This window comes from Aphelocoma coerulescens, chromosome 26, assembly GCF_041296385.1.
Source record: "Aphelocoma coerulescens isolate FSJ_1873_10779 chromosome 26, UR_Acoe_1.0, whole genome shotgun sequence".
Lineage (NCBI taxonomy): Eukaryota > Metazoa > Chordata > Aves > Passeriformes > Corvidae > Aphelocoma > Aphelocoma coerulescens.
In genome coordinates, this window is record NC_091039.1 from 5,588,172 (window position 1) to 5,615,344 (window position 27,173).

A 27,173-nucleotide genomic window follows, 5' to 3' on the forward strand; every position below is an offset into this window, starting at 1 on the left:
GGGGCTCTGGGAATGAATTCCTGGAGTGAATTCAGAACCTGCCGGAGTCACTGGGAGCTCCTTAGAGTGAGGCTCTGGTCCGGGTGGATCCTTCCCAGTTTGGCCAGGGAGCCCGTGCTGGGCTTGTGGGATGGGGCCGGGAAGGGCCGGGAATGGGGCCGTGATCCCAAAAGGGCTGGGGGAGGATGCTCAGAGCAGACAGGAGCCATCCCACACCTCGGTGGCAGGTTGGGATCACACGGTGGGACACAGGGATGGTGCCGGGTCCCTCCTTTTCCCCCGAGGGCAGAGCGAGTCCCAGGCTGGAATCCCACGGTGGGACACAGGGATGGAGCTGATCGCTGCCCCCCTGAGCTCTGTCAGGGGTAATTAAGGGCTAGGCCGCTCCAGTGTTAATTAACTGTCTCCCTCTTAACCTCTGAGCTCTCCTCAGACAGCGCCGGTTGCTATGAAAGAGGAGGAAATGAGCGTGGTGGGGTGGGGGAATTATCGCTTTTTCTCTTAATCAGCAGGAGCCTGCTTAATTGGGCCTGCCACCTCCTGCTTCCCGCTGCCGGGAGCTGCGTGCCTCGCAGGGATGGATGAGCTCAGCTCCACCAGGAGCCGTGGGATAACGGGGCTGGGAATGGGCAGGGATGCGGGAACTGGTGATCCCTGCTGGATGGGGCTTGGGTGTCCCGGGAGCTGCAGTGTCCCCATCCCTGTGCTCCCGTCCCCATTTCCCCCATCCCTGTGTGCCACATCCCTGTGTCCTCCGTCCCCGTTGTCCCCGTCCCTGTGCTCCCACCCATCCCTGCAGCTGGGGGACAGGTCCCTCCCGAGCTGGGGACGTTCTGACAGCGTCCCTGCTGTCCCTGAGGTTCGGTTGGTGCCTGTGGTGTCCTGATAATGCCAGGAGCTGCCCCGGAGGTGCTGCTGCCGGGATAAGGAGCTGCTCCCGAGGGCCAGGCAGGGAGGGGTTTGGTTTTTTGGGGTTGTGCTGCCCGAGAGATTGAAAAGTCCCTGTGGCTGGGGCTGGAGTTGGGGTGGTTTGGGACAGCTCTGCGATGATTTGGTGCCTTTCTGTTGGAATTTTGAGGGCTGGTGCACCCCGTGAGCTCCTGGGGTCAGCAGTGGGCATTCTCCCTCCTCCCTCCTGTCGTTCCTGTCCCTTCCCAGCTCGCTCTGCCACCGGAGTGGCCGTTCCCCTTTTTGTTCTTTATTTATTTTGCCCTAGGAAGGATTTTATTTTCTCTCCGTGAGAGCCTCCCCTCGCAGCCTTTTTGCCTCTGGAGTGCCGGGAGCTTCCCTGGAGCTTGGGAACAGAGCTAACCCTGGCTGACAAAAAGCCCTTTTTCCCCTCTGGCCTGTGCTGTTCCCTCCATGTCCCTATTTGTCTCTAGAACCCGCCTGGAATGCCAGCAGGCAATCCCAGCCCCCAAATCCCTGAGGAATGGGGGAGCTGTGGGATGCTCCTGGTCCCTGCCTGGCTCGCTCAAAGCGTTTTTGGGGCTCTCCTGTCCTCGCTGGGGGTTGGGACCTGGGGGTGGCAGCGCTGTGGGACGCTGAGAGGCGAGGCCGAGAGCCACTGGCTGCCCTCGAGGAGCCACCTCGGAACGGAAAAACCTCGATTTCCCAGATTTTCCCAGGTTTTGGTGGCTTCTCTGCCACTTGCCTCTTCTCTTCAGTGGTTCCTGTGGCTGATGTAGAGCCAGCTGGGTGCTGCAGCCCCTTTCCCATGGATATTGGGATATCGGGATCGTTCCCTACCTGCTGGCAGCGCCGGGAGTGATGCTCCAGCCCCGGCGCCCTGCCCAGGGGAGGAAGCAGCTGTTTCCCACTGCCGAGGGGTATTTTTAACCCAAAATCAACGGGAGGGTTTAGTCTGGGCTCAAAGTGAAGAACCACCTGGGCTCCTTTCCTGCCCGGCCCCGGCCCTGCCGCTTTTCCCTGCTCCACACTCCCAGCTCCAGTTCTCACCCAGGATTTTTTGCCCAAACCACGCTGACACCACGTTCTCCCTAAAAAATCCCCCTCTTGGGGGAGCACCACTCCCCTTTCCCACCTCATGGGGCGCCTCCCTCGTTCCCAAGCCTTCCTAACGGCGATATTTTTGTTTCCCGTGGTTGTTTTCGCAGCTCCAGTTGCTGTGGTATCCAGGGAGCCTTTCTCCACCTCCTCCTCCTCCTCCTCCTCCTCCTCCTCCTCCCGCTGCAGGAGCTGCACGCCGGGCGTTGCTAAGGTCGCCTCCGCGGTAACATGCACATCCTGTTTACACCTTCATCCCGACAACTTGGGCTCGGATAGAGCCACCCGTTCCCGCCGGGAAGCCCCCAGGGAAGGGGCCGCATCCCCCACCCCGAGGCGCCGGAGCCGCCGGAGCCGCGAGCGAGGCCGCCGCAGGAGCGCCGCGCCGGTGGCACCGTCGCCGTGACAAGATGACGAACAACGTGGCCGACCACCACCCCGGGAACTCGGTGGCCGAGGGCAACCATGAGGGGGACTTTGGGTGCTCCATGGTGGAGCTCAGGAACTTCATGGAGCTGAGGAGCGCCGAGGCCGTGGCCCGGCTCAACGATTCCTATGGCGGCGTCCAGAACGTCTGCAAGAGGTTGAAGACGTCACCGGTCGAAGGTGAGTGGCGCTGCCGTGGTCTGGGGTTGTCACCTCTGGGGTTGTCACCTCCGGGATGGAGCCACATGGAGGTGATGTCCAAGGGTGGTGGCTCCCGAGGTCTGGGGTTGTCACTCCGGGATGGAGCCATGTGAAGGTGATGCCTGAGGGTGGTGGCTCCAGTGGCCGCCCCGTGGTCGGGGATTGTCACTTTTGGGATGGAGCCATGTGAAGGTGACACTCAAGGGTGGTGGCTCCAGTGGCTGTTCCATGGCCAGGGATTGTCACTTTTGGGATGGAGCCATACGAAGGTGGCACCCGAAGGTGGTGGCTCCAGTGGTGGGGCTCGGTTGGTCCCATGTGTCCATCATGGAGGCGGCTCCCTGTGCGTTATAAAATGGTCATTTAGGGTGGAAAAGGAGGAAAAAGGAGGAGAGGAGTCTTCCCAGGGCCTTCCCCATCTTCCCAGGGGGTTCCCTGAGGTGTAACCCGGATCCCTGGGAGGCTGGAGTGCAGATGGGTTGTGGAATGAGGGATGTGGGATGAGGGATGTGGGGTGTGGGATGGGGTGAGGAGCTCAGGGGTTGTAGGGGGGGTGTGAGGGGCTCACCCCACGGCCCAGCTGCCGCTCCAGCTGTTCCCTGTTTAATCATTTACGGAGCCACAGGGTGGGAAGGGAGGAGGGTGTAAAGGTTGGAGGGTGCTGGGGAGGTGCCTGGGCTGCCACCTGCAGCTGTTGGTGGCACTGTGGGCGAGGGACGAGGGCAGCAGGTCCCCAAAGGGGGTGGGGCGTGCACGCAGGGATGGGGAGATGGACCCAGGTCCCTCCTGACCTGAGGATTCTCCAAGGAAAACCTGGGAAGAGCAGCTCGGAGTGGTGGCAGGGATGTCTGGGGTCACCTCTGGGAGGATCTCAGGATGTCACCTCTGCCCTCACGGGCTGGGCTGGCTTTTGGGGTCCCCTTATCAACGAGGCTGGTGGCATTGGGGGCATGGAGCCTTCCCTGGCACTGAGGGGGTGCAGGGGGCAGAGACGCCTTGATTCCAGCTCTGAGGGTTTTCCCGGAGCTGTGGGATGGGGGACGTGGCTGTGCCTGGCCTGGGACAATCTGTGGGATATTTTTAGTGCTGCAAGGTGGGGATTTGCAGCTTTCCAGCTGCAAGTGGGACCGGGAAGGAGAGACAATATCGGGATGTCGTTAGAGAAGGGGGGAAATCCCAGTGGAAATGCAAAGCCCAGGTCACAAAACAATGTGCTGGGCCCTGCCAAAGCGGGACCACGCTCCTTTGGGGTGGGAGGAGAGGCGGGAGGAGAACCCAGAAGGCTCTTTCAGGGGAGGTGAAGGGTTCAGCCCCATCCCCATGGGATCTCGTGCCCCTGGCACGTCCCTCCCATGGAGCCGAGCTGCCTGTCCCAAATCCCATCCCGTTGAGCCCAGAGAGCAAAGAAAGGTTCTTTCCTCCAAGCTGGGATTTTTGGGAAGAGCGAAATCCCACGGCAGCCTGTGGCACCTCTGTCTGATCCCGCTGAGAGGGGGTGCACATCCCAGCTCCTGGATATTTGTCCCCAGCCCCGTTCTCGTTGTGCCTCTGCTGATCACCCCGTTGGGGTGGCACAGGGCCTCGTCCTCCCGCGTGTCACCGGGGGAAGCTGCTGGTGCCCGGGGTGTCCTGCTGTAGGATCCGCCCTGGAGTGGTTTGGTCCCACCTGGATCCGGGTGGCTCCTGACCCTTGGTGCCACTCTGTGATGTGGCACTGGCTGTCCCCTCTCCAGCCTGGCACTGTCCTCGTGGGCAAACACTGGCCACGGTCTCCAGAGTCTGCCTTGGGTGGCCCTTGGGGCTCCCAGCCACGAGTGAGGGATCCCCCGTACCAGTTTGGGGTCCGCTGGGACCGGCAGCTCCAGCTCTGCCCCAGGAGGTGCCAGCGGACCCAAAACCCCTCGGGGCTGCTCCCAAAGTGGCTTTGGGGTGGCGTGGGGTGTCCCCCAGCACCTCCTTGGCCCTCGCCCGGAGCAGAGCAGGGCGGTGGCTCCGCTGAGTCACCGGTGTCCCCTGGGTGCCCTGACTCACCCGGGGCTGCCGCCTCCGCCTCCATCCCGATCCGGGCTCGGGATCCTGCTGGGGATGGGGGGGGAGCTCTTTGTGCCACCCCACAGCCGCTGTCCCCAGGCTTTTCGGGGACTGGTGACAGTTCCCTGCTGTCACGTGTGGCCTCCACCCCAAAATTCTCCTCCATCCTCCCCGCTAATCCTGACTCCCAGACCCTGCAGTGGCACCCATGGGTGGCACCTGCCCGGGGCTGCTGCTCTTTGTCACCTTCTAATCGGCCCCCCAGAGCCTGCAGTGGGGTTTGGGTGGCTCGTGCTGTTTGTCACCCTCCCTGTACCAGCACAGAGCCGCTGAACCCACCCCCCAATTCCCCCGGGGAGGGTGGGGGCAGCCCTGGGATCGTTCCCATGGGTGGGATGTGCTTCGGGATCCGTGGCTCCCGTGTCCTGTGGGATCATCCCGTGTCCTGTGGGACCGTCCCGTGTCCCCCCCCCGTGTGTGCCCACGTGTGTCCCGCGGCTCCGCGGACCCAGCCCGTGGCCGTGAGCCGCATTTTCCATCCGCTGGCTGGGAATCGAGGCCGGGACATCCCAGGATCCTGCTCAGCCTCCTCTCAGGGCTGGGTGGGGACAGCCCGGCTGCTCCGCCAGCTGCCAGCTGTCCCCTCCCTGCAGCTGGGGTGGAGTCACAGCGGGAGCGGGCTGGGAATGGGATCGATCCCGCTGCTTCCTCCTGCTCCTCCTGCTCGGAGTGACACGGGGCGGGCACCGAGGTGTCCTCGGGAGTGACACGGGGCTGGCAGGGAGGTGTCCCCTGGAGTGGCACGGGGTGGGCACCGAGGTGTCCCCTGGAGTGACACAGGGTGGGCATGGAGGTGTCCTCGGGAGTGACACGGGGTGGGCACCGAGGTGTCCCCTGGAATGACACAGAGCTGGCAGGGAGGTGTCCCCTGGAGTGACACGGGGTGGGCACCGAGGTGTCCCCTGGAATGACAGAGGGTGGGCACCGAGGTGTCCCCTGGAGTGACACGGGGTGGGCACCGAGGTGTCCCCTGGAATGACAGAGGGTGGGCACCGAGGTGTCCCCTGGAATGACACAGAGCTGACACCGAGGTGTCCCCTGGAATGACGCCGGATGGGCACCGAGGTGTCCCCGGGAGTGACACGGGGCTGTCCCCTGAGTGCCAGGCCCGGGTCCCCCGTCGCTGCCAGGCTGCTCCAGGCACCACCGGGATGTGTCGAGGGCCATTCCCGGAGCATCCCGGGATCTGGCGGCGGCATCTTAAGGTGGAAAAGGATGGGGGGGCTCCCTTAAGGCGGTGCTGGGCAGGGAGGGCTGCTCCCTCCGGGAATTTATGCATTTATGGCTTTATGGAGGGGTGGCCGTGTCACCTTGCCCCTGTCACCACCCATCGCTGCCTGCGAGGGCTCTGAAGGGGCTCAGGCTCCCTTTTATTCCCTGTTTTCTCCCATTTCCCCCCACCCTCGCTCCCAGCGCCGTGTCCTGCTCCTTCCCCGGCTCCCACCCTTTCCTCCCAGCAGGACCAGCCCCAATCCTGCTCCATCTCCGGCAGGATCCAGCTTGGATCCGGAGCGCTCCGGGGCGGCTGCTGCTGCCGGGGATGGCAGGGGACAGGGCTCCGGTGGCTGCGGGCGCTGCCGCTGCCAGATTTGCCCAGATTTGCCCAGATTTGCCCAGATTTGCCCAGATTGACGGCTCTTTTGATGTAAACAACGCCGGCGGTGCCAGCTGGCCGTGGCTGGCACTCGCCAGGCTGGCAGCCTGGTGTCCCCTGGCCCGGGGCAGGATTTGGGAGTTCTGGTAGCCTGGGATGGGAATGATTTCGTTCCCTCGCAGCCGCTTCTTTCCCAGGTTTTTCGTGTATTTATCCATAAAAAAATCAACCCCGGAGATGATTCTCGTTCCTTGGTTCTGAGTGACGCCATTCCCGGTGTTCGATCTCCTATTGGTTATTGATCCTTTCCAGGCTGATCTGGTCCCCTGTGGTTTCTCTTATTGATCTTTTTGCACTCTGGGTGTCTCTGGTTACACCGGGGGGGGGGGGGGAAATTTATTCAATTTCTGAATTTATAAACATTTTAATTTCTGATTTTATAAATATTTCTTTTGTAACTTGATGTGTATTTGTTTATAGTATGTATTGATATGATCCTTATTTATTTATAATGTTTATTTATATGATCCATATTTATTTATAATACGTATTTATATGATCCATATTTATTTATAATGTTTATTTATATGATCCATATTTATTTACAATATGTATTGATATGATCCTTATTTATTTATTTTTAATATTTATTTATATGATCCTTATTTATTCATAATATTTTTATATGATCCGTATTTATTTATAATACGTATTTATATGATCCTTATTTATTTATAATATTTATTTATATGATCCGTATTTATTTATAATACGGATTTATATGGTCCATATTTATTTATAATAGGTATTAATATTATCCTTATTTATTTTTAATATTTACTTATATGATCCGTATTTATTTATAATACGTATTTATATGATCCATATCTATTTATAATATTCATTTATATGATCCACATTTATTTATAATATATATTTATATGATCCGTGTTCAATGTCTAAAGTCATAAATGTTTTAATTTCTAAGTTTAGACACATTTGTGATATTTATATGGTAAATATTCATTCATATGATACATATTTATTTATAATATTTATTCCTGTGATACCTATTCATTTATAATAGTGATTTAATTAATATTTACCTGCTCTGTATCTTCTGGCTGGGGATGTTCAGCTCTTCAGGCCTCACCCAGCCTTGCTGAACGGAGGCTTTTGAAGAGAAACTTCAATTCCCAAAGACAAAAAAAACCCTTTAAAAAAGTTTTTTAAAAATTTTATGTATTTGTTAATTTTATTTAATTTATTTATTTTTATTTTTTAGTTATCTCTTTATATTTTACTGACTTATTTATTTTTAATTTATATTTTATTCATTTAAAAATTTATTTAAATTTTCTTTCTTTCTTCTTAGTTACTTATTTTTATTTTATTTTTCTTTTATTGATATTTTATTTATCTATTTCTATTTATTAGTATTTAATTTATTTATTTGTATTTTATCTATTTATATTCTATTTTGTCATATTTATTTGTATTTTATGTAGTTAGATTCTATTTAGTTATATTTAGTTGTATTTTACTTATTTGTGGTTTATTTATTTATTTCTTTGTATTTTATTTAGTTCGTTATGTTTAGTTATATTTTCTTGTATTTTATTTCTTTCTATTTTATTTATTTAGGTTATATTTAGTTGTATTTATTTGTATTTTATTTCTTTCTATTTTATTTATTTAATTTGTATCTTAGTTCTTTGTATTTTATTTCTTTATATTTTCTTTCTTTCTTTCTTTGTATTTCACTGATTCCTATTTTATTCATTCACTTCTTTTTAACAGATTTCTATTTTATTTCATTACTCAGTTCGTTCTAATTAATTTTATTTATATTTTATCCATTAACACCTCAGCTCCCCACTGCTGGGGCGAGCAGGGAGCTGCTCCTGCACAAATCCCATAGGGACAACAATGGGATTTACCCTCATCCCTGTTTTCCCCACAAATCCCATAGGGACAACAATGGGATTTACCCTCATCCCTGTTTTCCCCATAAATCCCATAGGGACAACAATGGGATTTACCCTCATCCCTGTTTTCCCCACTAATCCCATAGGGACAACAATGGGATTTACCCTCATCCCTCTTTTCCCACAAATCCCATAGGGACAACAATGGGATTTACCCTCATTCCCTGTTTTCCCCACAAATCCCATAGGGGCAACAATGGGATTTACCCTCATCCCTCTTTTCCCACAAATCCCATAGGGACAACAGCCGGATTTACCCTCATTCCCTGTTTTCCCCATGAATCCCATAGGGACAACAATGGGATTTACCCTCATTCCTCTTTTCCCCACGAATCCCATAGGGACAACAATGGGATTTACCCTCATCCCTGTTTTCCCCATAAATCCCATAGGGACAACAATGGGATTTACCCTCATCCCTGTTTTCCCCATAAATCCCATAGGGACAACAATGGGATTTACCCTCATCCCTGTTTTCCCCACGAATCCCATAGGGACAACAATGGGATTTACCCTCATCCCTGTTTTCCCCATAAATCCCATAGGGACAACAATGGGATTTACCCTCATCCCTGTTTTCCCCATAAATCCCATAGGGACAACAATGGGATTTACCCTCATCCCTGTTTTCCCCATAAATCCCATAGGGACAACAATGGGATTTACCCTCATCCCTGTTTTCCCCACTAATCCCATAGGGACAACAATGGGATTTGCCCTCATTCCCTGTTTTCCCCATAAATCCCATAGGGACAACAATGGGATTTACCCTCATCCCTCTTTTCCCACAAATCCCATAGGGACAACAGTGGGATTTACCCTCATTCCCTGTTTTCCCCACAAATCCCATAGGGACAACAATGGGATTTACCCTCATCCCTCTTTTCCCCATAAATCCCATAGGGACAACAATGGGATTTACCCTCATCCCTGTTTTCCCCATAAATCCCATAGGGACAACAATGGGATTTACCCTCATTCCCTGTTTTCCCCACCCTTCCAGGCCTGTCTGGGAACCCCACAGACCTGGAGAAGCGGCGTCAGGTGTTCGGCCAGAACTTCATCCCCCCCAAAAAGGCCAAGACGTTCCTGCAGCTGGTGTGGGAGGCCCTGCAGGACGTGACCCTGATCATCCTGGAGATCGCAGCCATCATCTCCCTGGGGCTCTCCTTCTACCACCCCCCGGGAGGGGACAACGAGCGTGAGTGCCCCGGGGCGGGGGGGACCCTGGGATCGGCCCCGTTCCCTGGGGGAGCAGGGATTTGGGATGGGAGCTCCTGGGATCGGCCCCGTTCCCTGGGGGAGCAGGGATTTGGGATGGGAGCTCCTGGGATCTGCTCTGTTCCCTGTGGGATTTGGGATGGGAGCTCCTGGGATCTGCTCTGTTCTCTGTGGGATTTGGGATTTGGGATGGGGATTCAGGGATCTGCTCTGTTCTCTGTGGGAGCAGGGATTTGGGATGGGAGCTCCTGGGACCGGCCCCGTTCCCTGTGGGAGCAGGGATTTGGGATGGGAGCTCCTGGGACCGGCCCCGTTCCCTGTGGGAGCAGGGATGTGGGATGGGAGCTCCTGGGACCAGCCCCGTTCCCTGTGGGAGCAGGGATTTGGGATGGGAGCTCCTGGGATTGGCCCTGTTCCCTGTGGGAGCAGGGATTTGGGATGGGGATTCAGGGATTGGCCCCATTCCCTGTTGGAGCAGGGATTTGGGATGGGAGCTCCTGGGATCTGCCCTGTTCCCTGTGGGAGCAGGGATTTGGGATGGGAGCTCCTGGGATCGGCCCCGTTCCCTGTGGGAGCAGGGATTTGGGATGGGAGCTCCTGGGATCGGCTCTGTTCCCTGTGGGATTCGGGATGGGGACTCCTGGGATCGGCCCCACTCCCTGTGGGAGCAGGGATTTGGGATGGGAGCTCCTGGGATGTGGCCCGTTCCCTGTGGGAGCAGGGATTTGGGATGGGGACTCCTGGGGTCAGCCCCGTTCCCTGTGGGAGCAGGGATTTGGGATGGGGATTCAGGGATCTGCTCTGTTCTCTGTGGGAGCAGGGATTTGGGATGGGAGCTCCTGGGATCTGCCCTGTTCCCTGTTGGAGCAGGGATTTGGGATGGGAGCTCCTGGGATGTGCCCTGTTCCCTGTTGGAGCAGGGATTTGGGATGGGGATTCAGGGATCTGCCCCTTTCCCTGTGGGAGCAGGGATTTGGGATGGGAGCTCCTGGGATTGGCCCTGTTCCCTGTGGGAGCAGGGATTTGGGATGGGGATTCAGGGATTGGCCCCATTCCCTGTTGGAGCAGGGATTTGGGATGGGAGCTCCTGGGATCTGCCCTGTTCCCTGTGGGAGCAGGGATTTGGGATGGGAGCTCCTGGGTTCTGCTCTGTTCCCTGTGGGATTTGGGATGGGAGCTCCTGGGATTGGCCCCGTTCCCTGTTGGAGCAGGGATTTGGGATGGGAGCTCCTGGGATCTGCCCTGTTCCCTGTGGGAGCAGGGATTTGGGATGGGGATTCTGGGATTGGCCCTGTTCCCTGTGGGAGCAGAGATTTGGGATGGGGGCTCCTGGGGTCAGCCCCGTTCCCTGTGGGAGCAGGGATTTGGGATGGGGATTCAGGGATTTGTGCCATTCCTTGTGGGAGCAGGGATTTGGGATGGGTGCTTTCACCCCGTTATCCAAAGGGGAATTCCCTCTCTGGGCAGTGTGTGGGGTTATCCAAAGGAGAATTCTCTCTCCAGGCAGTGTGTGGGGTTATCCAAGTAGGAATTCCCTCTCTGGGCTCCGTGTGGGGTTATCCAAGTAGGAGTTCCCTCTCCGGGCAGTGTCTGGGGTTATCCCAGCGGGAATTCCCTCTCCGGGCAGTGTGTGGGGTTATCCCAGCGGGAATTCTCTCTCTGGGCACCGTGTGGGGTTATCCAAAGGGGAATTCCCTCTCTGGGCAGTGTGTGGGGTTATCCAAAGGGGAATTCCCTCTCTGGGCTCCGTGTGGGGTTATCCCAGTGGGAATTCCCTCTCTGGGCAGTGTGTGGGGTTATCCCAGCGGGAATTCTCTCTCCGGGCAGTGTGCGGGCAGTCCTCGGGCGGCGTGGAGGACGAGGGCGAGTCGCAGGCGGGCTGGATCGAGGGCGCTGCCATCCTGTTCTCCGTCATCATCGTGGTGCTGGTGACGGCCTTCAACGACTGGAGCAAGGAGAAGCAGTTCCGGGGCCTCCAGAGCCGCATCGAGCAGGAGCAGAAGTTCACGGTGATCCGCAAGGGCCAGGTGATCCAGATCCCCGTGGCCGAGATCGTGGTGGGAGACATCGCCCAGATCAAGTACGGTGAGTGGGGTGGGGGTAGGGATCTGTCCTTCCCCGTGGGATCCTCCTCCCTGCTTCTCCGGCCCTTTTTCCTTGAGGAGAAGCGTTAATTCCTCCGCTTTCCCCATGGGAATGCTCCCCTGGAGTGATGGAGCTCTGCTCTCCTCCTTTTTTGTCCCTGGAGTTGGGCTGGCAGCTTTAAGGAGCTGCTGGATGGGAATTGGTTTGTTTTCCCAGCCTTGTGCCTGTGGAGGAATAGTTCCTTATCCAGGAGGTTTTGGGGAATGTTTTCTCATCCAGGAGATGCTGGTGGTTATTTCCTTATCTGGGAGACACTGGGGAATATTTCCTCATCCAGGAGATATTGGTGGATATTTCGTTATCCAGGAGATATTGGGGAATATTTCCTCATCCAGGAGATTTTGGGGAGTATTTCCTCATCCAGGAGATTTTGGGGAATATTTCCTTATCCAGGAGATGCTGGGGAGTATTTCCTCATCCAGGAGATTTTGGGGAGTATTTCCTCATCCAGGAGATTTTGGGGAGTATTTCCTCATCCAGGAGATGCTGGGGAATATTTCCTTATCCAGGAGGTTTTGGGGAGTATTTCCTCATCCAGGAGATGCTGGTGGATATTTCCTTATCTGGGAGATGCTGAGGAATATTTCCTCATCCAGGAGATTTTGGGGACTATTCCATTATCCCGGAGATGTTGGTGGCTATTTCATTATCCAGGAGATTTTGGGGAATATTTCCTCATCCAGGAGGTTTTGGGGGATATTTCCTCATCCAGGAGATGCAGCCCTTGGGATACATCAGGCCCTGCTCCTTGTCTCCCAGGGGGAATATTCCTCCCATTCTGGAAGGAGATTGATCCACCACCGTGTTCCTTTTCCCAAGGGCCTCATTCCCTCCTTGGCCAGGTGCATGTGGTGGATTTGGGATGGATCAGGAGCTCTGGGAAGGATTCATTAAAACCAGATGGGGAAGCACTGAGCAAAATCCTCCCCAGGACTCTTTCCATGCCCCAGCGAGGATTTGGGAGCCGTTGGATTTCATTTTATTGCACCTCTCTCCTACAAACCCCACCTGCAGCTTCTCCTCCCTCTAGAGCTGGTGGGAGACTGAGCTCTGGATCCTTTTGGAGCATTCCCATGGGATGGGGCAGGCAGGGATGAGCCCAGGCCAGGCTGATCCCTGGTTTTCCTCCTCTCCCAGGTGATCTCCTGCCAGCGGACGGGATCCTGATCCAGGGCAATGACCTGAAAATAGACGAGAGCTCGCTGACCGGGGAGTCAGACCACGTCAAGAAATCCATGGATAAAGACCCCATGCTGCTGTCAGGTGAGGGCTCTGGGATGGATGCAGGGCTGGGATGAGTTTGGGCTGGGGTCCTGGTCTCAGGGAGGTGTCCAAGGCCAGGCTGGATGGGGCAGCCTGGGATAGGGGAAGGTGTCCCATGGGGTGGGATGGGATGGGGTTTAAGGGATTCTGTGGGATGGTGTCCCCGTGACATTCCTGCCGTGCCAGGTACCCACGTGATGGAGGGCTCGGGCAGGATGGTGGTGACTGCTGTGGGCATCAACTCCCAGACCGGGATCATCTTCACCCTCTTGGGAGCAGGAGAAGGAGATGAGGAGAAGAAAGTGAAGAAAGGTAAGGAAATGCCCTGATTCTGCCTTTTCCCTCCTTCCTCCCTTTCCTGGGAAGCATCCACAGGCTCCCCCCACACTGGGGTCAGCTCCCCTGGCCCAGGCAGGAACACAGAGGGGTTGGGGATCCTTCCCTGTCCCCTCCACTCGGTCCCACTGTGCTCCCAGACGTTTTTGGGACCCGGCTCCAGCTCCCTCTTCTCCATCCTGGAGCTGTAGGGTGGGGAGATCAAGGATCCCACAGGAAAAGGGGCCGGTGGTGCTGCCCCCTTGGCACTCGTTGCCCACTCCGTGGTGGTGGGAAGGTGAGTCCTGGGTGCCCACAGGGGGGTTTTTAACCCATCCAAACCCTGGAGAACTTGGCTGAGGATCTCCTGAGCATTCCCTGAGCTCCCTGGGAGAACGGAGGGGATGGCAGAGGCAGAGGAGGGGTGGGACAGCAGCCAGGCTGAGCTGTTCCCGTCGTGCTGGGACTGGAACGCTCTCGTGTCTCAGCTTTCACATCCTGCTGCTTATTCCCAGCTCGGGAAGCTCCCCGTGTCCCTGCTCCCCTGCTCGGCAGGTTTGGCCTCACCGGGATCAGGCGCTGGCAGCAGCATCAGGCTGGCACAGCCCGCTGCTCCGGCATCCCCGTGCCAGGGAGCCTTTCCCGGGAGGCGATGCCAGGCGGGGAGAGGCTTCCCGGGCTGTGCTGGATGCCAGCTCCGAGCTCTCTGTGTGTGTGTGTTTGTGTGGCTGTGCTGGCTCCCCCAGCGCCGGCAGTGCCGGGATTTGGGAGCTCCCGGGGTCGGCTGCCACCGTGGAGGCGGCAGGATGAGGTGTCCTGGGAGTGGCACTGGGCGTGGCACTGGGAGTGGCACTGCTGTGGGAGCCACCCAGTGCTCGGAGCTTTCCCACGTTTCAAGCTCAATGGATTTGGGAGCAGAGCAGGCCCGGGGGTGCCACCAGTTTGTCCCCACCGGAGCTGTGGGGTGACACAAACCCCGTGTCACCTGAGGCTTGTGAGGTGCAGCAGCCCCATGTGGCACCCTGGGCACCCCCCATGTGCCACCGTGTCAGATTTTGGGGGAGGGGGGTCACACCTCCCTGCTCCGGGTCCGGTGCTGCCCACGGTGAGGGACAAGTCTGCGCTTCCCATACGGATCTGATGGGAGGGAGGGACCTGGAGCTGCAGGAGGTCCGGCTCTGCTCCGTGGTTTCTTCTCCCGAAAATCTGAGGCACCTCCAGCACCCTCAAGGCGCTGCTGGGGTTGTGGGGGTGATTTTCAGTTTGGGAAAGTCGGAATCCTTGGGAATGCGGGGCAGCCAGGGCGCTCCAGAGCCTGGAGCTGTGCGGACCAAGGCGCGGTGTCCAGAGGGTGACCGTGCACGGACGCCACCGGAGCGGCCCCTCGGAGCATCCCAGCATCCCGGCCGGGGAATGTGGCTCCGTGTGCTCAGCCCTCCACCCTTTCTCTCTTTGAACAGGTAAAAAAAGCGGAGCCCCCGAAAACCGCAACAAAGGTAACGCCAGCCTCTCATCCTTTGAACCAGCACCACACTAACTACCGAGCATTCCTCCTTCCTTCTTCCTTCTTCCTTCCTTCTCCTCATCAGTCTGTGCTCTTTGCTGCTCCGGCGGGACTCTCGCCTCGTTTTTCCGGGAGAGGGTGCAACGGTCCCGGGGCCGGTGGCCCTGGCACGGCATCGTGGTGTCCCCAGCACCCCAGCAGGGGCTGTGCCTGCTGGGGTGAACCTGCCCGTTGTCCCTGCGTGGGGAAAAGCCATTTTTCAGGGAGGACAGGGCTCTTCCAGCAGCCTGGATTTCTGGGAGGAGCATCCCTTTCTTGGGATAAACTTGGTGGGATTGGTGGCTTTAACGCTCTGGTGCCCATCCCACGCTGTGCCTGCGCAGGGTTGGTGTTTGGGGCAGAGCTGGAGGTGCTCTCCTGGCGTTCCTGGGATGAAATCTCCCCCAGGGCCTGGCCCACGGGACGCTTGCACCCTGTCCTGCCATGGCCTCGACTCCGTGAGCGTCTCCTCGCCAGTGTTCTCACACTGTTCTTTGCAGGCTGTGGAGGAAGCCCATTCCTGCACCTCTCTCTCCACCTCTCTCTCTCTCTCTCTCTCTCTTTCTCTCTCCTCTCAGCAGTTTGAGTTTCCCTCCGTGCCGTCAGACTGTGTCCGGGTGCTTGTTGTGTCCGTGTCGGGTCTGTTGTCACCGTGGAGGTTCCTCTGTGGAGCTGCTCTGGGGTGGCCTCGAGCAGCAGCAGCCAGGAGGGGACAGGTCCCGGGGTGGCCCTGGGGCCGCCGCTGCTCCTCCAGCTCCAGCGGCTGAGGAGGAGCCTCTGGGGGTGCTTCCCATCCCTCTCCAAAGCTTCCAGGCTTGGGTTTCCCCAGGGTGGACTTCCAGCTGGATTAGACCAATTTTAGGAACGGGAAGCCGGGCTGTCTCGGGTCCTAAAGGCGTGGTGGACGGCTCCAGGCTGGGATTCAAGGATTCCTGGTTCCCTGCTCTTCAATCTCCATCCGAATTTCTAACCCTCCCCTCCATCTCACCGCCTCAGCCGCTTCCCTGGCGAGTGGTTCCTGCTGGGCTGCCCACAGGGTGGCACCGGGGGGAAATGAGGGACGCTCATCGAGGGATTGGGGGGCACTGGAGCATCTCTGGGGTCACCCCAAAGCGCTCCCAGCTCGCTGCAGGGCTAGAGGCTGGAAGAGACCCCAAAATCTGGCCTAGAGGGTTTCTTGCGGAGGTGTGACCGGTGCCGGTGTCACCTCTGAGGATCCCTTATCCGTGGGCAGGGGGTAGATGACAGAAAACCACCCCGTAGAGAGGTGGCAGGGCCCTGGGACACGGAGCTTCCATGTGCTCGGACGCGTGTGTGGTCGGGAGCGGTTCTTGTCCTGGGATTTCTCTCTCTCTCGCTCTCTCTCTCTCCCACCACCATCCTCCTCAGTGGTGTCCTCCAGGTTTTTCCAGGGTTCTCTCTCCTATTCACACGTGGTGTCTTGTTTTGCACCCCGGGCTGTAGCTAAAACTCAGGATGGTGTGGCCTTAGAGATCCAGCCCCTGAAGAGCCAGGAGGGGGTGGAGAACGAGGAGAAGGAGAAGAAAAAGGTCAAAGTGCCCAAGAAGGAGAAGTCGGTGCTGCAGGGGAAGCTCACGCGCCTGGCGGTGCAGATCGGGAAGGCAGGTGAGTGACAGTGACCCCAGAGCTGCTGGGGAGGGGCTGTGCCCATCCCCATTGACCCCAGAGCTGCTGGGGAGGGGCTGTCCCTGTCCCCATTGACCCCAGAGCTGCTGGGGAGGGGCTGTCCCCATCCCCTGTGACCCCAGAGCTGCTGGGGAAGGGCTGTGCCCATCCCCATTGACCCCAGAGCTGCTGGGGAGGGGCTGTCCCCATCCCCATTGACCCCAGAGCTGCTGGGGAGGGGCTGTGCCCATCCCCATTGACCCCAGAGCTGCTGGGGAAGGGCTGTCCCCATCCCCTGTGACCCCAGAGCTGCTGGGGAGGGGCTGTCCCCATCTCCTGTGACCCCAGAGCTGCTGGGGAAGGGCTGTCCCTGTCCCCATTGACCCCAGAGCTCCTGGGGAGGGGCTGTCCCCATCCCCTGTGACCCCAGAGCTCCTGGGGAGGGGCTGTCCCCATCCCCTGTGACCCCAGAGCTGCTGGGGAAGGGCTGTCCCCATCCCCAGTGTCCCCTCACCTCGTCCTTGTTGCCAGGGCTGCTCATGTCGGCCATCACCGTCATCATCTTGGTGCTCTACTTCGTCATCGACACCTTCGGGGTGCAGAAGCGGCCCTGGCTGGCCGAGTGCACCCCCATCTACATCCAGTACTTCGTCAAGTTCTTCATCATCGGCGTCACCGTGCTGGTGGTGGCCGTGCCCGAGGGGCTCCCGCTGGCCGTCACCATCTCCCTGGCCTACTCCGTGAAGGTGAGGCCTGCACGCGGCGCGAGGGGGGTGAGGAGGGAATCCGAGCTGCCGGCCCTGACCTTCTGGGTGGTTGCAGAAAATGATGAAGGACAACAACCTCGTGAGGCACCTGGACGCCTGTGAGACCATGGGCAACGCCACGGCCATCTGCTCGGACAAGACGGGCACGCTGACCATGAACCGCATGACCGTGGTGCAGGCCTACGTGGGGGACACCCACTACCGCCAGATCCCCGACCCTGAGGCCATCCTGCCCAAAATCCTGGACCTCATCGTCCACGGCGTGGCCATCAACTCCGCCTACACCTCCAAAATCCTGGTGAGCTGCAGCACCGCGACCTCGTTGTTGTCGTCGTTGTCATCGCTGTCGTCATCGTTGTTGTTGTCGTTATTGTTGTAGTTGTTGTCGTTGCTGTTGTCGATGTCGTTGTTGTAGTTGTTGTAGTTGTAATTGTTGTCATTGTTGTTGTTGTTGTTGTTGTTGTTGTTGGAGTTGTCATTGTTGTAGTTGTTGTCATTGTCATTGTCATCATTGTCGTCGTTGTTGTTGTCGTTGTTGTCGGTGTTGGTTGTTGTCATTGTCGTTGTCGTCGTCGTTGTTCTCGTTGTTGTAGTTGTTGTCGTTGTCATTGTCGTTGTTGTTGTCATTCTCGTTCTCGTTGTTGTTCTCGTTCTCGTTGTTCTCGCCGTTGTTGTTCCCGTTGTTGTTGTTGTCATCGTTGTTGTCCTTGTTCTCGGTGTCATTGGTTTTGTTGTCGTTGTTGTCGTTGTTCTCGTTGTTGTTGTCATTGTCGTTGTTCTCATTGTTCTCGTTGTTGTTGTTGTTGTTCTTGGTGTCATTGGTTTTGTTCTCGTTGTTGTTCTCATTGTTGTTGTTGTTGTTCTTGGTGTCATTGGTTTTGTTGTCATTGTTGTTCTCGTTGTTGTTGTTGTCGTTGTTCTTGGTGTCATTGGTTTTGTTGTTGTTGTTGTCATTGTTGTTGTCGTTGTTCTCGGTGCCATTGGTTTTGTTGTCGTTGTTGTTCTCGTTGTTGTTGTTGTCGTTGTTCTCGGTGTCATTGGTTTTGTTGTCGTTGTTGTTCTCGTTGTCGTTGTTCTCGGTGTCATTGGTTTTGTTGTCATTGTTGTTCTCGTTGTTGTTGTTGTTCTCGGTGTCACTGGTTTTGTTGTCATTGTTGTTCTCGTTGTTGTTGTTGTTGTTCTCGGTGTCATTGGTTTTGTTGTCGTTGTTGTTCTCGTTGTTGTTGTTGTTCTCGTTGTTGTCGTTGTTCTCGGTGTCATTGGTTTTGTTGTCGTTGTTGTTCTCGTTGTTGTTGTTGTTCTCGGTGTCACTGGTTTTGTTGTCATTGTTGTTCTCGTTGTTGTTGTTGTTCTCGGTGTCATTGGTTTTGTTGTCGTTGTTGTTCTCGTTGTTGTTGTTGTTCTCGGTGTCATTGGTTTTGTTGTTGTTGTTGTCATTGTTGTTGTCGTTGTTCTCGGTGCCATTGGTTTTGTTGTCGTTGTTGTTCTCGTTGTTGTTGTTGTCGTTGTTCTCGGTGTCATTGGTTTTGTTGTCGTCGTTGCTCTCGTCGTTGTCGTCGTTGTTGCCCGTCCTGCTCCACGCCAGGTCTGGCATCGCTCTCCCGTCCTTTTTCCAGCCGCCGGAGAAGGAAGGGGGGCTGCCCCGGCAGGTGGGCAACAAGACCGAGTGTGCCCTGCTGGGCTTCGTGCTGGACCTCAAGCAGGACTACCAGGCCGTGCGCAACGAGGTGCCCGAGGAGAAGCTCTACAAGGTCTACACCTTCAACTCCGTGCGCAAGTCCATGAGCACCGTGCTGAGGAGCAGCGGCGGCGGCTTCCGCATGTACAGCAAGGGCGCCTCCGAGATCATCCTCCGCAAGTAAATCCTCCTCCTGCTCCCCATCCCGCGGCGTTGACGGGCTCCGGCTGCCCCACGGGGCGAGGGTGGATGTGGGGAGGTGCCGAGGGGTTTTTGGGTGGGTTTGGGGAAGCTGGAGGGGGCTGTGGAAGGGGGATGCCCAGGTGGGGTGGCAGGAATGTGCTGGGTGGTTTTTTGGGAAAGCTGGAAGGAACTGTGGAATGGGAATGCTGGCCTTTTTGGGGGTGGGGTGCCAGGAATGTGCCGAGTGTTTTTTGAGTGGGTTTGGGAAGGTTGAAGGGAGCTGTGGAAAAGGGATATTCCCATTTTCTAGATGAGGTGCCAGGAATGTGCCATGGGGTTTTTTGGGTGGATTTGGGAAGGCTGGAGGGAGCTGTGGAAGGGGGTGTTGTGTCCCTTTTGGAGATGGGGTGCCAGGAATGTGCCGAGTGTTTTCTGGGTGGATTTGGGAAATCTGGAGGGAGCCGTGAAAAATGGGATACCCCCTTTTCGTAGAGGGGGTGCCAGGAACATGCCAAGCGTATTTTGGGTGGATTTGGGAAGGCTGGAGGGAGCTGTGGAAGGGGGTGTGTGTCCCTTTTGGAGGTGGGCTGACAGGAACGTGACCCTGCCTCACCCTCCCGGTCCCGCCTCAGGTGCACCAAGATCCTGGACAAGAACGGCGAGCCGCGGGTGTTCAAGGTGAAGGACAGGGACGAGATGGTGAAGAAGGTGATCGAGCCCATGGCCTGCCACGGGCTCAGGACCATCTGCCTGGCATTCCGGGATTTCCCTGCGGACGCAGAGCCCGACTGGGACAGCGAGAACGAGATCCTGTCTGACCTCACCTGCATCGCTGTGGTGGGGATCGAGGATCCCGTGCGGCCTGAGGTACCGAATCCCACCCTGTCCCGCACCATTCCCGGCCCTTTTCCCGCTGCTCAGGGCCACGATCCCTGGAGGAATTCCAGCAGCTCCCTGAAGTGCCCCCAGCTCCCTGCTGCGGGTGTTTCTCTCCCATTCCTGGATGAAACACCCCCACGGCAGCGTATTCCCACCCAAAATTCCCAACCCTGGAGGTCTGTGCTGCTCCAGGCTGCCCCAAAGGTGGATGGAGACAACCAGGAGCAATCTCTGGGCTCCTGGAGCTGGTTTTTCCCTCGGAGCTGTCTGCTGGGCTAATGCAATAATCCCCCCATTCCTGCCTCTGGATTCCGCTTCGGAGCTCGCCCCCCTGCTCTCCGGGGCCCTGATTCGATGTTCAGGGATCTGGCTCTGGGAATTGCATTACGGATCCCCCGCCTGCAGTGGCTCTGGAGGCTCCAGATTCGATTTGCTCATTCCTCACTCATATCCTCTCTTCCCCCACTGCTCCCTAATGGATAAACCCATTAGTGGGGTGGCAGGGGGGTGAAATTCCCGTTTTTATGGAGGGCCTGGCCGCGCCTTGGCACCCAGGCAGGCGGCAGCGGGGTGGCAGCGGGGTGGCAGCGAGGTCCCTTCCCCTTGGGGTGACAGATGGAGGTTCCTCACCCTTCCAGAGCCCTTTCCAGATCCTTTTAGGGAGCTGCCTCCTCGCTCCCGGCGTTCCCAGTGCCAACCCCAGCGCCCTGTCCCCAGGTGCCCGATGCCATCCTGAAGTGCCAGCGCGCGGGGATCACTGTCCGGATGGTGACGGGGGACAACATCAACACTGCCCGTGCCATCGCCACCAAGTGTGGCATCCTGCTGCCCGGGGAGGACTTCCTGTGCCTGGAGGGCAAGGAATTCAACCGGCTCATCCGCAACGAGAAGGGAGAGGTGGGAGAACTCTCCAGCAGCAAAAAGCGCCAGATCCTGCTGGGCTTCCCAAATCCTGCTGGGCTTCCCAAATCCTGCTGGGCTTCCCGAATCCTGCTGGGCTTCCCGAATCCTGCTGGGCTTCCTGAATCCCACTGGGTTTTCCCAAATTCTGCTGGGTTTTCCCAAGTCCTGCTGGGCTTCCCGAATCCTGCTGGGCTTCCCAAATTCCGCTGGGCTTCCCTGAACCCTGCTGGGCTTCCTGAATCCTGCTGGGCTTCCCTGAATCCTGCTGGGCTTCCCAAATCCTGCTGGGTTTTCCCAAATCCTGCTGGGCTTCCTGAATCCTGCTGGGTTTTCCCGAATCCTGCTGGGCTTCCCTGAATCCTGCTGGGTTTTCCCAAGTCCTGCTGGGCTTCCCAAATCCTGCTGGGCTTCCTGAATCCCGCTGGGTTTTCTCAAATCCTGCTGGTTTTCCCAAATTCCGCTGGGCTTCCCTGAATCCTGCTGGGCTTCCCAAATCCTGCTGGGCTTCCTGAATCCCGCTGGGCTTCCCTGAATCCTGCTGGTTTTCCCAAATCCTGCTGGGCTTCCCAAGTCCTGCTGGGTTTCCCAAATCCTGCTGGGCTTCCCAAATCCTGCTGGGCTTCCCTGAATCCTGCTGGGCTTCCCAAATCCTGCTGGGTTTTCCCAAGTCCTGCTGGGTTTCCCAAATCCTGCTGGGTTTTCCCAAATCCTGCTGGGCTTCCTGAATCCTGCTGGGTTTTCCTGAATCCTGCTGGGCTTCCCTGAATCCTGCTGGGCTTCCCAAATCCTGCTGGGTTTTCCCAAGTCCTGCTGGGCTTCCCAAATCCTGCTGGGCTTCCCAAATCCTGCTGGGTTTTCCCATATCCTGCTGGGCTTCCCAAATCCGTCTGGGCTTCCTGAATCCTGCTGGGTTTTCCCGAATCCTACTGGGCTTCCCAGGTCCTGCTGGGCTTCCATCTTTTCCTTGGATGAACAGAGCTGCTGGGATGCTCAGCAGTGTTTAGGGGTGAAGCTGCTGTCCTGTCCCACTTGGGGTTTGCTTTCCGGTGGGACAGAAGATTCCTGAGGGGAATCACTTCCCTTTTTCCCGGTCCTGCAGGTGGAACAGGAGCAGCTGGACAAGATCTGGCCCAAGCTGCGGGTGCTGGCGCGCTCCTCCCCCACGGACAAGCACACCCTGGTGAAAGGTGGGCACTGCCCTTCCCAAAGGGCTCATCCCGCTCTCCCCGTGGCCTTTTCCAGCCTCATCCATGCCGGGAGCCTTCCCTCGGGGTTGGATTTCTCAGGACTTGCTCGTTTCCATTGCAGGAATTATCGACAGCACCGTGGGTGACCAGAGGCAGGTGGTGGCCGTGACAGGGGACGGGACCAACGATGGCCCAGCCCTGAAGAAGGCGGACGTTGGGTTTGCCATGGTAGGGCCGGCCTGGGGGTTCTCCTTTGCTCCATGGGGGTCAGAAACCCACGGCTCGCTGGGTTATCCCACTGGAATTACTTCCAGACCGTTGAAACTCTTTTTACGAATCTATGGGATGGCCTAAAAAACCCCAAAAGAATTTTCTTGGGATGCTGGATTTGATTCTGAGCTGCATTAGGACCGTTAGCAAAGGATTGGGAATTCCTTGGAGCTGCCCTGTCCTGGTGTCTCTCCTGGATCCAGGAGAGCAGTGGGAGCCCCATGCCTTGGTTTTCCCTGCAGCTCTTCACCCCAATTCCAAGCTCGGTGCTGTCTCAGATTTTGGGAATTTATTTATGGTGGGAAAACTCTGGTTTGATGCTTTTTTCCTTTTTTCTATCCAGTCTGCAAGGAGCAGGAGAACGAACGCTGTTGTTTTTAACAGATTCCCTGTGGGTTGATTTTAGGGATGTGAGCAGCAGCTGGGTGGGGAGGCTGCACAGGGAGTTTTGAGGCCATGAGAGATTTTTGGGAAGCGTTTTTAGGAATGTTCAAAACATCCAAATGCAATTCCAGAGCCTTTGGGATGAGCAGGGAAGGCAGGGGACTGCTCCCCTCAGCCTCCTGCCCTGCAACAGGTAGGGAGTTCCTGTTTGAGGTGGGATCCGGCCAATCCCAAGAGAATCCCGGGAAAACGCCAGGCTCCTTGTGGGCTCGGCTTGGAATTCCTGCCTGGAATTCCTGCAGGGCGAGCGCCTCGCTGTGCCGGCGCCGGGAAGCGCAGCCCAGCCCGGCACCCTGGAGCTGCTGCGGGGGAATTTTGGGAATCTCCGGGGGCTGGGGCAGAAAGCCCCGCTGAGCTCTCCCTGCTCCGGGCTCCGGCGGCGCTGCCCAGCCCGGGATGGAGCCGTTCCCTGGCGTCAGGAGGGAGCCGGGAGGGAGTCAGGAGGGAGCTGCTTTCCTGCTGCTTTCCTGCTGCTTTCCCGCTGTTTTCCTGCTGCTTTCCCGCTGTTTTCCTGCTGTTTTCCCGCTGCTTTCCCCCTGTTTTCCAGCTGTTTTCCTGCTGCTTTCCCAGCTGTTTTCCCGCTGTTTTTCGGCTCTTTTCCCAGCTGCTTTCCCGCTGTTTTCCTGGCTGTTTTCCAACTGTTTTCCTGCTGCTTTCCCAGCTGTTTTCCCGTTGTATCCCGGCTGTTTTCCGGGTGCTTTTCCACTGCTTTCCCTGCTGTTTTCCCGGCTGTTTTCCCACTGTTTTCCGGCCGTTTCCCTGCTCTTTTCCCGCTTTTTTCCCCGCTCTTTTCCCGCTGTTTTCCCGCTGCTTTCCCAGCTGTTTTCCAACTGTTTTCCCGCTGTTTTCCTGACTGTTTTCCCGGCTGTTTTCCGTCTCCTTTTCCACTGCTTTCCCGCTGCTTTCCTGGCTGTTTTCCCACTGTTTTCCAGCTGTTTCCCTGCTCTTTTCCCGCTTTTTTCCCCGCTCTTTTCCTGCTGTTTTCCCACTCTTTTCTTGCTGTTTTCCTGCTGCTTTCCCGGCTCTTTTCTGACTGTTTTCCCACTGCTTTCCCGACTGTTTTCCCAGCTGTTTTCCGGCTGTTTTCTGTCTCCTTTTCCACTGCTTTCCCGCTGCTTTCCCGGCTGTTTCCCCACTCTTTTCCCGCTCTTTTCCCGCTTTTTTCTGGGCTCTTTTCCCACTGCTTTCCCGCTGTTTTCCTGCTCTTTTGCGGCTGCTTTCCCACTGTTTCCCAGCTCTTTTCCTGCTGTTTTCCTGCTCTTTTGCAGCTGTTTTCCCACTGTTTCCCAGCTGTTTTCCATCTCTTTTCCGGCTGTTTCCTGGCTGTTTTCCCGGCTGTTTTCCCGCTGTTTCCCAGCTGTTTTCATGGCTGTTTCTCGTCTGCTTTCCCTGCTGCTTTCCCGCTCCTTTCCAGCCATTTTCCCACTTTTCCAGCTGCTTTCCAACTTCTCTGCACCACACCTCTGTCTGGGATGTGCCCAGGGAAAGCTGGGAGGACTCAGAGCCTGTCCTTGAAGGCTTTCCGAGCTCTGCCCAGCACGGATCAGCACCGGCTCCGCGGGCTTTTCCTCCCGGGAGCATTCCTGGGAAGCGGCAGAGCCGGGCAACCACCGTGGCTCACCCAGGGCTTTGTCCCCAAAGGGCATCGCGGGCACGGACGTGGCCAAGGAGGCCTCGGACATCATCCTGACGGACGACAACTTCACCAGCATCGTCAAGGCCGTCATGTGGGGCCGCAACGTCTACGACAGCATCTCCAAGTTCCTGCAGTTCCAGCTCACCGTCAACGTGGTGGCCGTCATCGTGGCCTTCACCGGCGCCTGCATCACCCAGGTAGGGAGCAGGGGAAGGAGTAAACCTGCTGGATTCAACAGGTTCCCTCTGGATTTTCAGTGGACCAGGAGAATAAACAAACCTGTTGAATTTCACAGATTTCCAGGATTCTTTTCCAGTGGAGCAGGAGAATAAACCTGCTGGATTCAACAGGTTCCCTCTGGATTTTCAGTGGAGCAGGGGAAGGAATAAACCTGTTGGATTCAACAGGTTCCCTGTGGATTTTCAGTGGGGCAGGGGAATAAAAAAATCTGCTGGATTTAATAGGTTCCCTGTGGATTTTCAGTGGAGCAGGGGAATAAAAAAATCTGCTGGATTCAACAGGTTCCCTCTGGATTTTCAGTGGACCAGGAGAATAAACAAACCTGTTGAATTTCACAGATTTCCAGGATTCTTTTCCAGTGGAGCAGGAGAATAAACCTGCTGGATTCAGCAGGTTCCCTCTGGATTTTCAGTGGAGCAGGGGAAGGAATAAACCTGTTGGATTCAACAGGTTCCCTCTGGATTTTCAGTGGGGCAGGGGAAGGAATAAACCTGTTGGATTCAACAGGTTCCTTCTGGATTTTCAGTGGAGCAGGGGAATAAACAAATCTGCTGGATTCAACAGGTTCCTTCTGGATTTTCAGTGGGGCAGGGGAATAAAAAAATCTGCTGGATTCAACAGGTTCCCTCTGGATTTTCAGTGGGGCAGGGGAAGGAATAAACCTGCTGGATTCAACAGGTTCCCTGTGGATTTTCAGTGGACCAGGAGAATAAACAAACCTGTTGAATTTCACAGATTTCCAGGATTCTTTTCCAGTGGAGCAGGAGAATAAACCTGCTGGATTCAACAGGTTCCCTCTGGATTTTCAGTGGAGCAGGGGAAGGAGTAAACCTGCTGGATTCAACAGGTTCCCTGTGGATTTTCAGTGGGGCAGGGGAATAAAAAAATCTGCTGGATTTAATAGGTTCCCTGTGGATTTTCAGTGGAGCAGGGGAATAAAAAAATCTGCTGGATTCAACAGGTTCCCTCTGGATTTTCAGTGGACCAGGAGAATAAACAAACCTGTTGAATTTCACAGATTTCCAGGATTCTTTTCCAGTGGAGCAGGAGAATAAACCTGCTGGATTCAGCAGGTTCCCTCTGGATTTTCAGTGGAGCAGGGGAAGGAATAAACCTGTTGGATTCAACAGGTTCCCTCTGGATTTTCAGTGGGGCAGGGGAAGGAATAAACCTGTTGGATTCAACAGGTTCCTTCTGGATTTTCAGTGGAGCAGGGGAATAAACAAATCTGCTGGATTCAACAGGTTCCTTCTGGATTTTCAGTGGGGCAGGGGAATAAAAAAATCTGCTGGATTCAACAGGTTCCCTCTGGATTTTCAGTGGAGCAGGGGAAGGAATAAACTTGTTGGATTCAACAGGTTCCCTGTGGATTTTCAGTGGACCAGGAGAATAAACAAACCTGTTGAATTTCACAGATTTCCAGGATTCTTTTCCAGTGGGGCAGGAGAATAAACCTGCTGGATTCAGCAGGTTCCCTCTGGATTTTCAGTGGGGCAGGGGAAAGAATCTCTTGGTTTTTTACAGGTTTTCAGTGGATTGTTCTTCACTGGAGCAGGAGAATAAACCTGTTGGATTTCACAGGTTTTCAGTGGATTCTTTTCCAGTGGGGCAGGAGAATAAACCTGCTGGATTCAACAGGTTCCCTGTGGATTTTCAGTGGAGCAGGAGAATAAACAAACCTGCTGGATTTCACAGGTTTCCAGGATTCTTTCCCAGTGGAGCAGGAGAAGAAATCTCTTGGTTTTTTACAGGTTTTCAATGGATTGTTCTTCACTGGAGCAGGAAAAGAAATCTCTTGGTTTTTTACAGGTTTTCAGTGGGGCAGGAGAAGAAATCTCTTGGTTTTTTACAGGTTTTTGGTGGATTGTTCTTCACTGGAGCAGGAGAAGAAACCTGTTGGATTTCAGAGGTTTGCAGTGGATTCTTTTCCAGTGGAGCAGGCGAACAAACCTGGATTCAACAGATTTCCCGTGGATTGTTGACATTTAGGGCCACAACCACGAGCTGGCTGAAGCCTCGTGAGGCCGTGCAGAGGGAGCTTGAGGCAAAGACGAAATATTTTAGGGCTGTTTTAGGAAGGCGTCAAAAAATCCCAGAGCGCTTCTGGAGAGGTTTTGAGGAGGAGAGCGAAACAAAGACGGCAAAGAGCTCCATTTTGGTTGGCGTGACGTCTCCTCCCGCTCTTGCCCTGCAGGACTCTCCCCTGAAGGCCGTGCAGATGCTGTGGGTGAACCTGATCATGGACACCTTCGCCTCGCTGGCGCTGGCCACGGAGCCGCCGTCGGAGTCGCTGCTGCTGCGCAAGCCCTACGGCCGCAACAAGCCCCTCATCTCCCGCACCATGATGAAGAACATCCTGGGCCACGCCGTCTACCAGCTCACCATCATCTTCACCCTGCTCTTCGCCGGTGAGCCCAGAGCTCCAGGGGCTTCCGGGGGTGAAAGGAAAAGGGAAATTGTGGTGATGCGATACCTTTATTGTATTTTTATAGAAGTTTTCTGTACCCCGGTGGTTCATCCCTACTTTCCCCACTCCTGTTCCCAGGGGGTTTGCCCCAGACCCAAG

The 27,173-nt window shown here is 55.7% G+C and overlaps 1 protein-coding gene across 7 annotated transcripts in view; it reads left to right on the forward strand.

Moving 5' to 3' along the window:
* ATP2B4 (ATPase plasma membrane Ca2+ transporting 4) overlaps window positions 1–27,173 on the forward strand; it is a 61,061-nt gene that overhangs the window by 19,016 nt on the left and 14,872 nt on the right. For 5 of the 7 annotated variants that reach the window (XM_068996019.1, XM_068996013.1, XM_068996018.1 and 2 more), the window contains exons 2-17: window positions 2,118–2,613; window positions 9,311–9,508; window positions 11,356–11,613; window positions 12,811–12,936; window positions 13,123–13,248; window positions 14,712–14,747; window positions 16,259–16,420; window positions 16,952–17,166; window positions 17,243–17,485; window positions 18,804–19,045; window positions 19,681–19,915; window positions 20,645–20,824; window positions 21,930–22,017; window positions 22,139–22,245; window positions 24,373–24,564; window positions 26,802–27,015. In XM_068996019.1, the coding sequence (XP_068852120.1) occupies window positions 2,418–2,613; window positions 9,311–9,508; window positions 11,356–11,613; window positions 12,811–12,936; window positions 13,123–13,248; window positions 14,712–14,747; window positions 16,259–16,420; window positions 16,952–17,166; window positions 17,243–17,485; window positions 18,804–19,045; window positions 19,681–19,915; window positions 20,645–20,824; window positions 21,930–22,017; window positions 22,139–22,245; window positions 24,373–24,564; window positions 26,802–27,015 (2,818 nt within the window). In that variant the 5' untranslated portion in view covers window positions 2,118–2,417. The remainder of the gene's footprint in view (window positions 1–2,117; window positions 2,614–9,310; window positions 9,509–11,355; window positions 11,614–12,810; window positions 12,937–13,122; window positions 13,249–14,711; window positions 14,748–16,258; window positions 16,421–16,951; window positions 17,167–17,242; window positions 17,486–18,803; window positions 19,046–19,680; window positions 19,916–20,644; window positions 20,825–21,929; window positions 22,018–22,138; window positions 22,246–24,372; window positions 24,565–26,801; window positions 27,016–27,173) is intronic. The other 2 variants (XM_068996017.1, XM_068996016.1) reach the window with 2 other exon arrangements.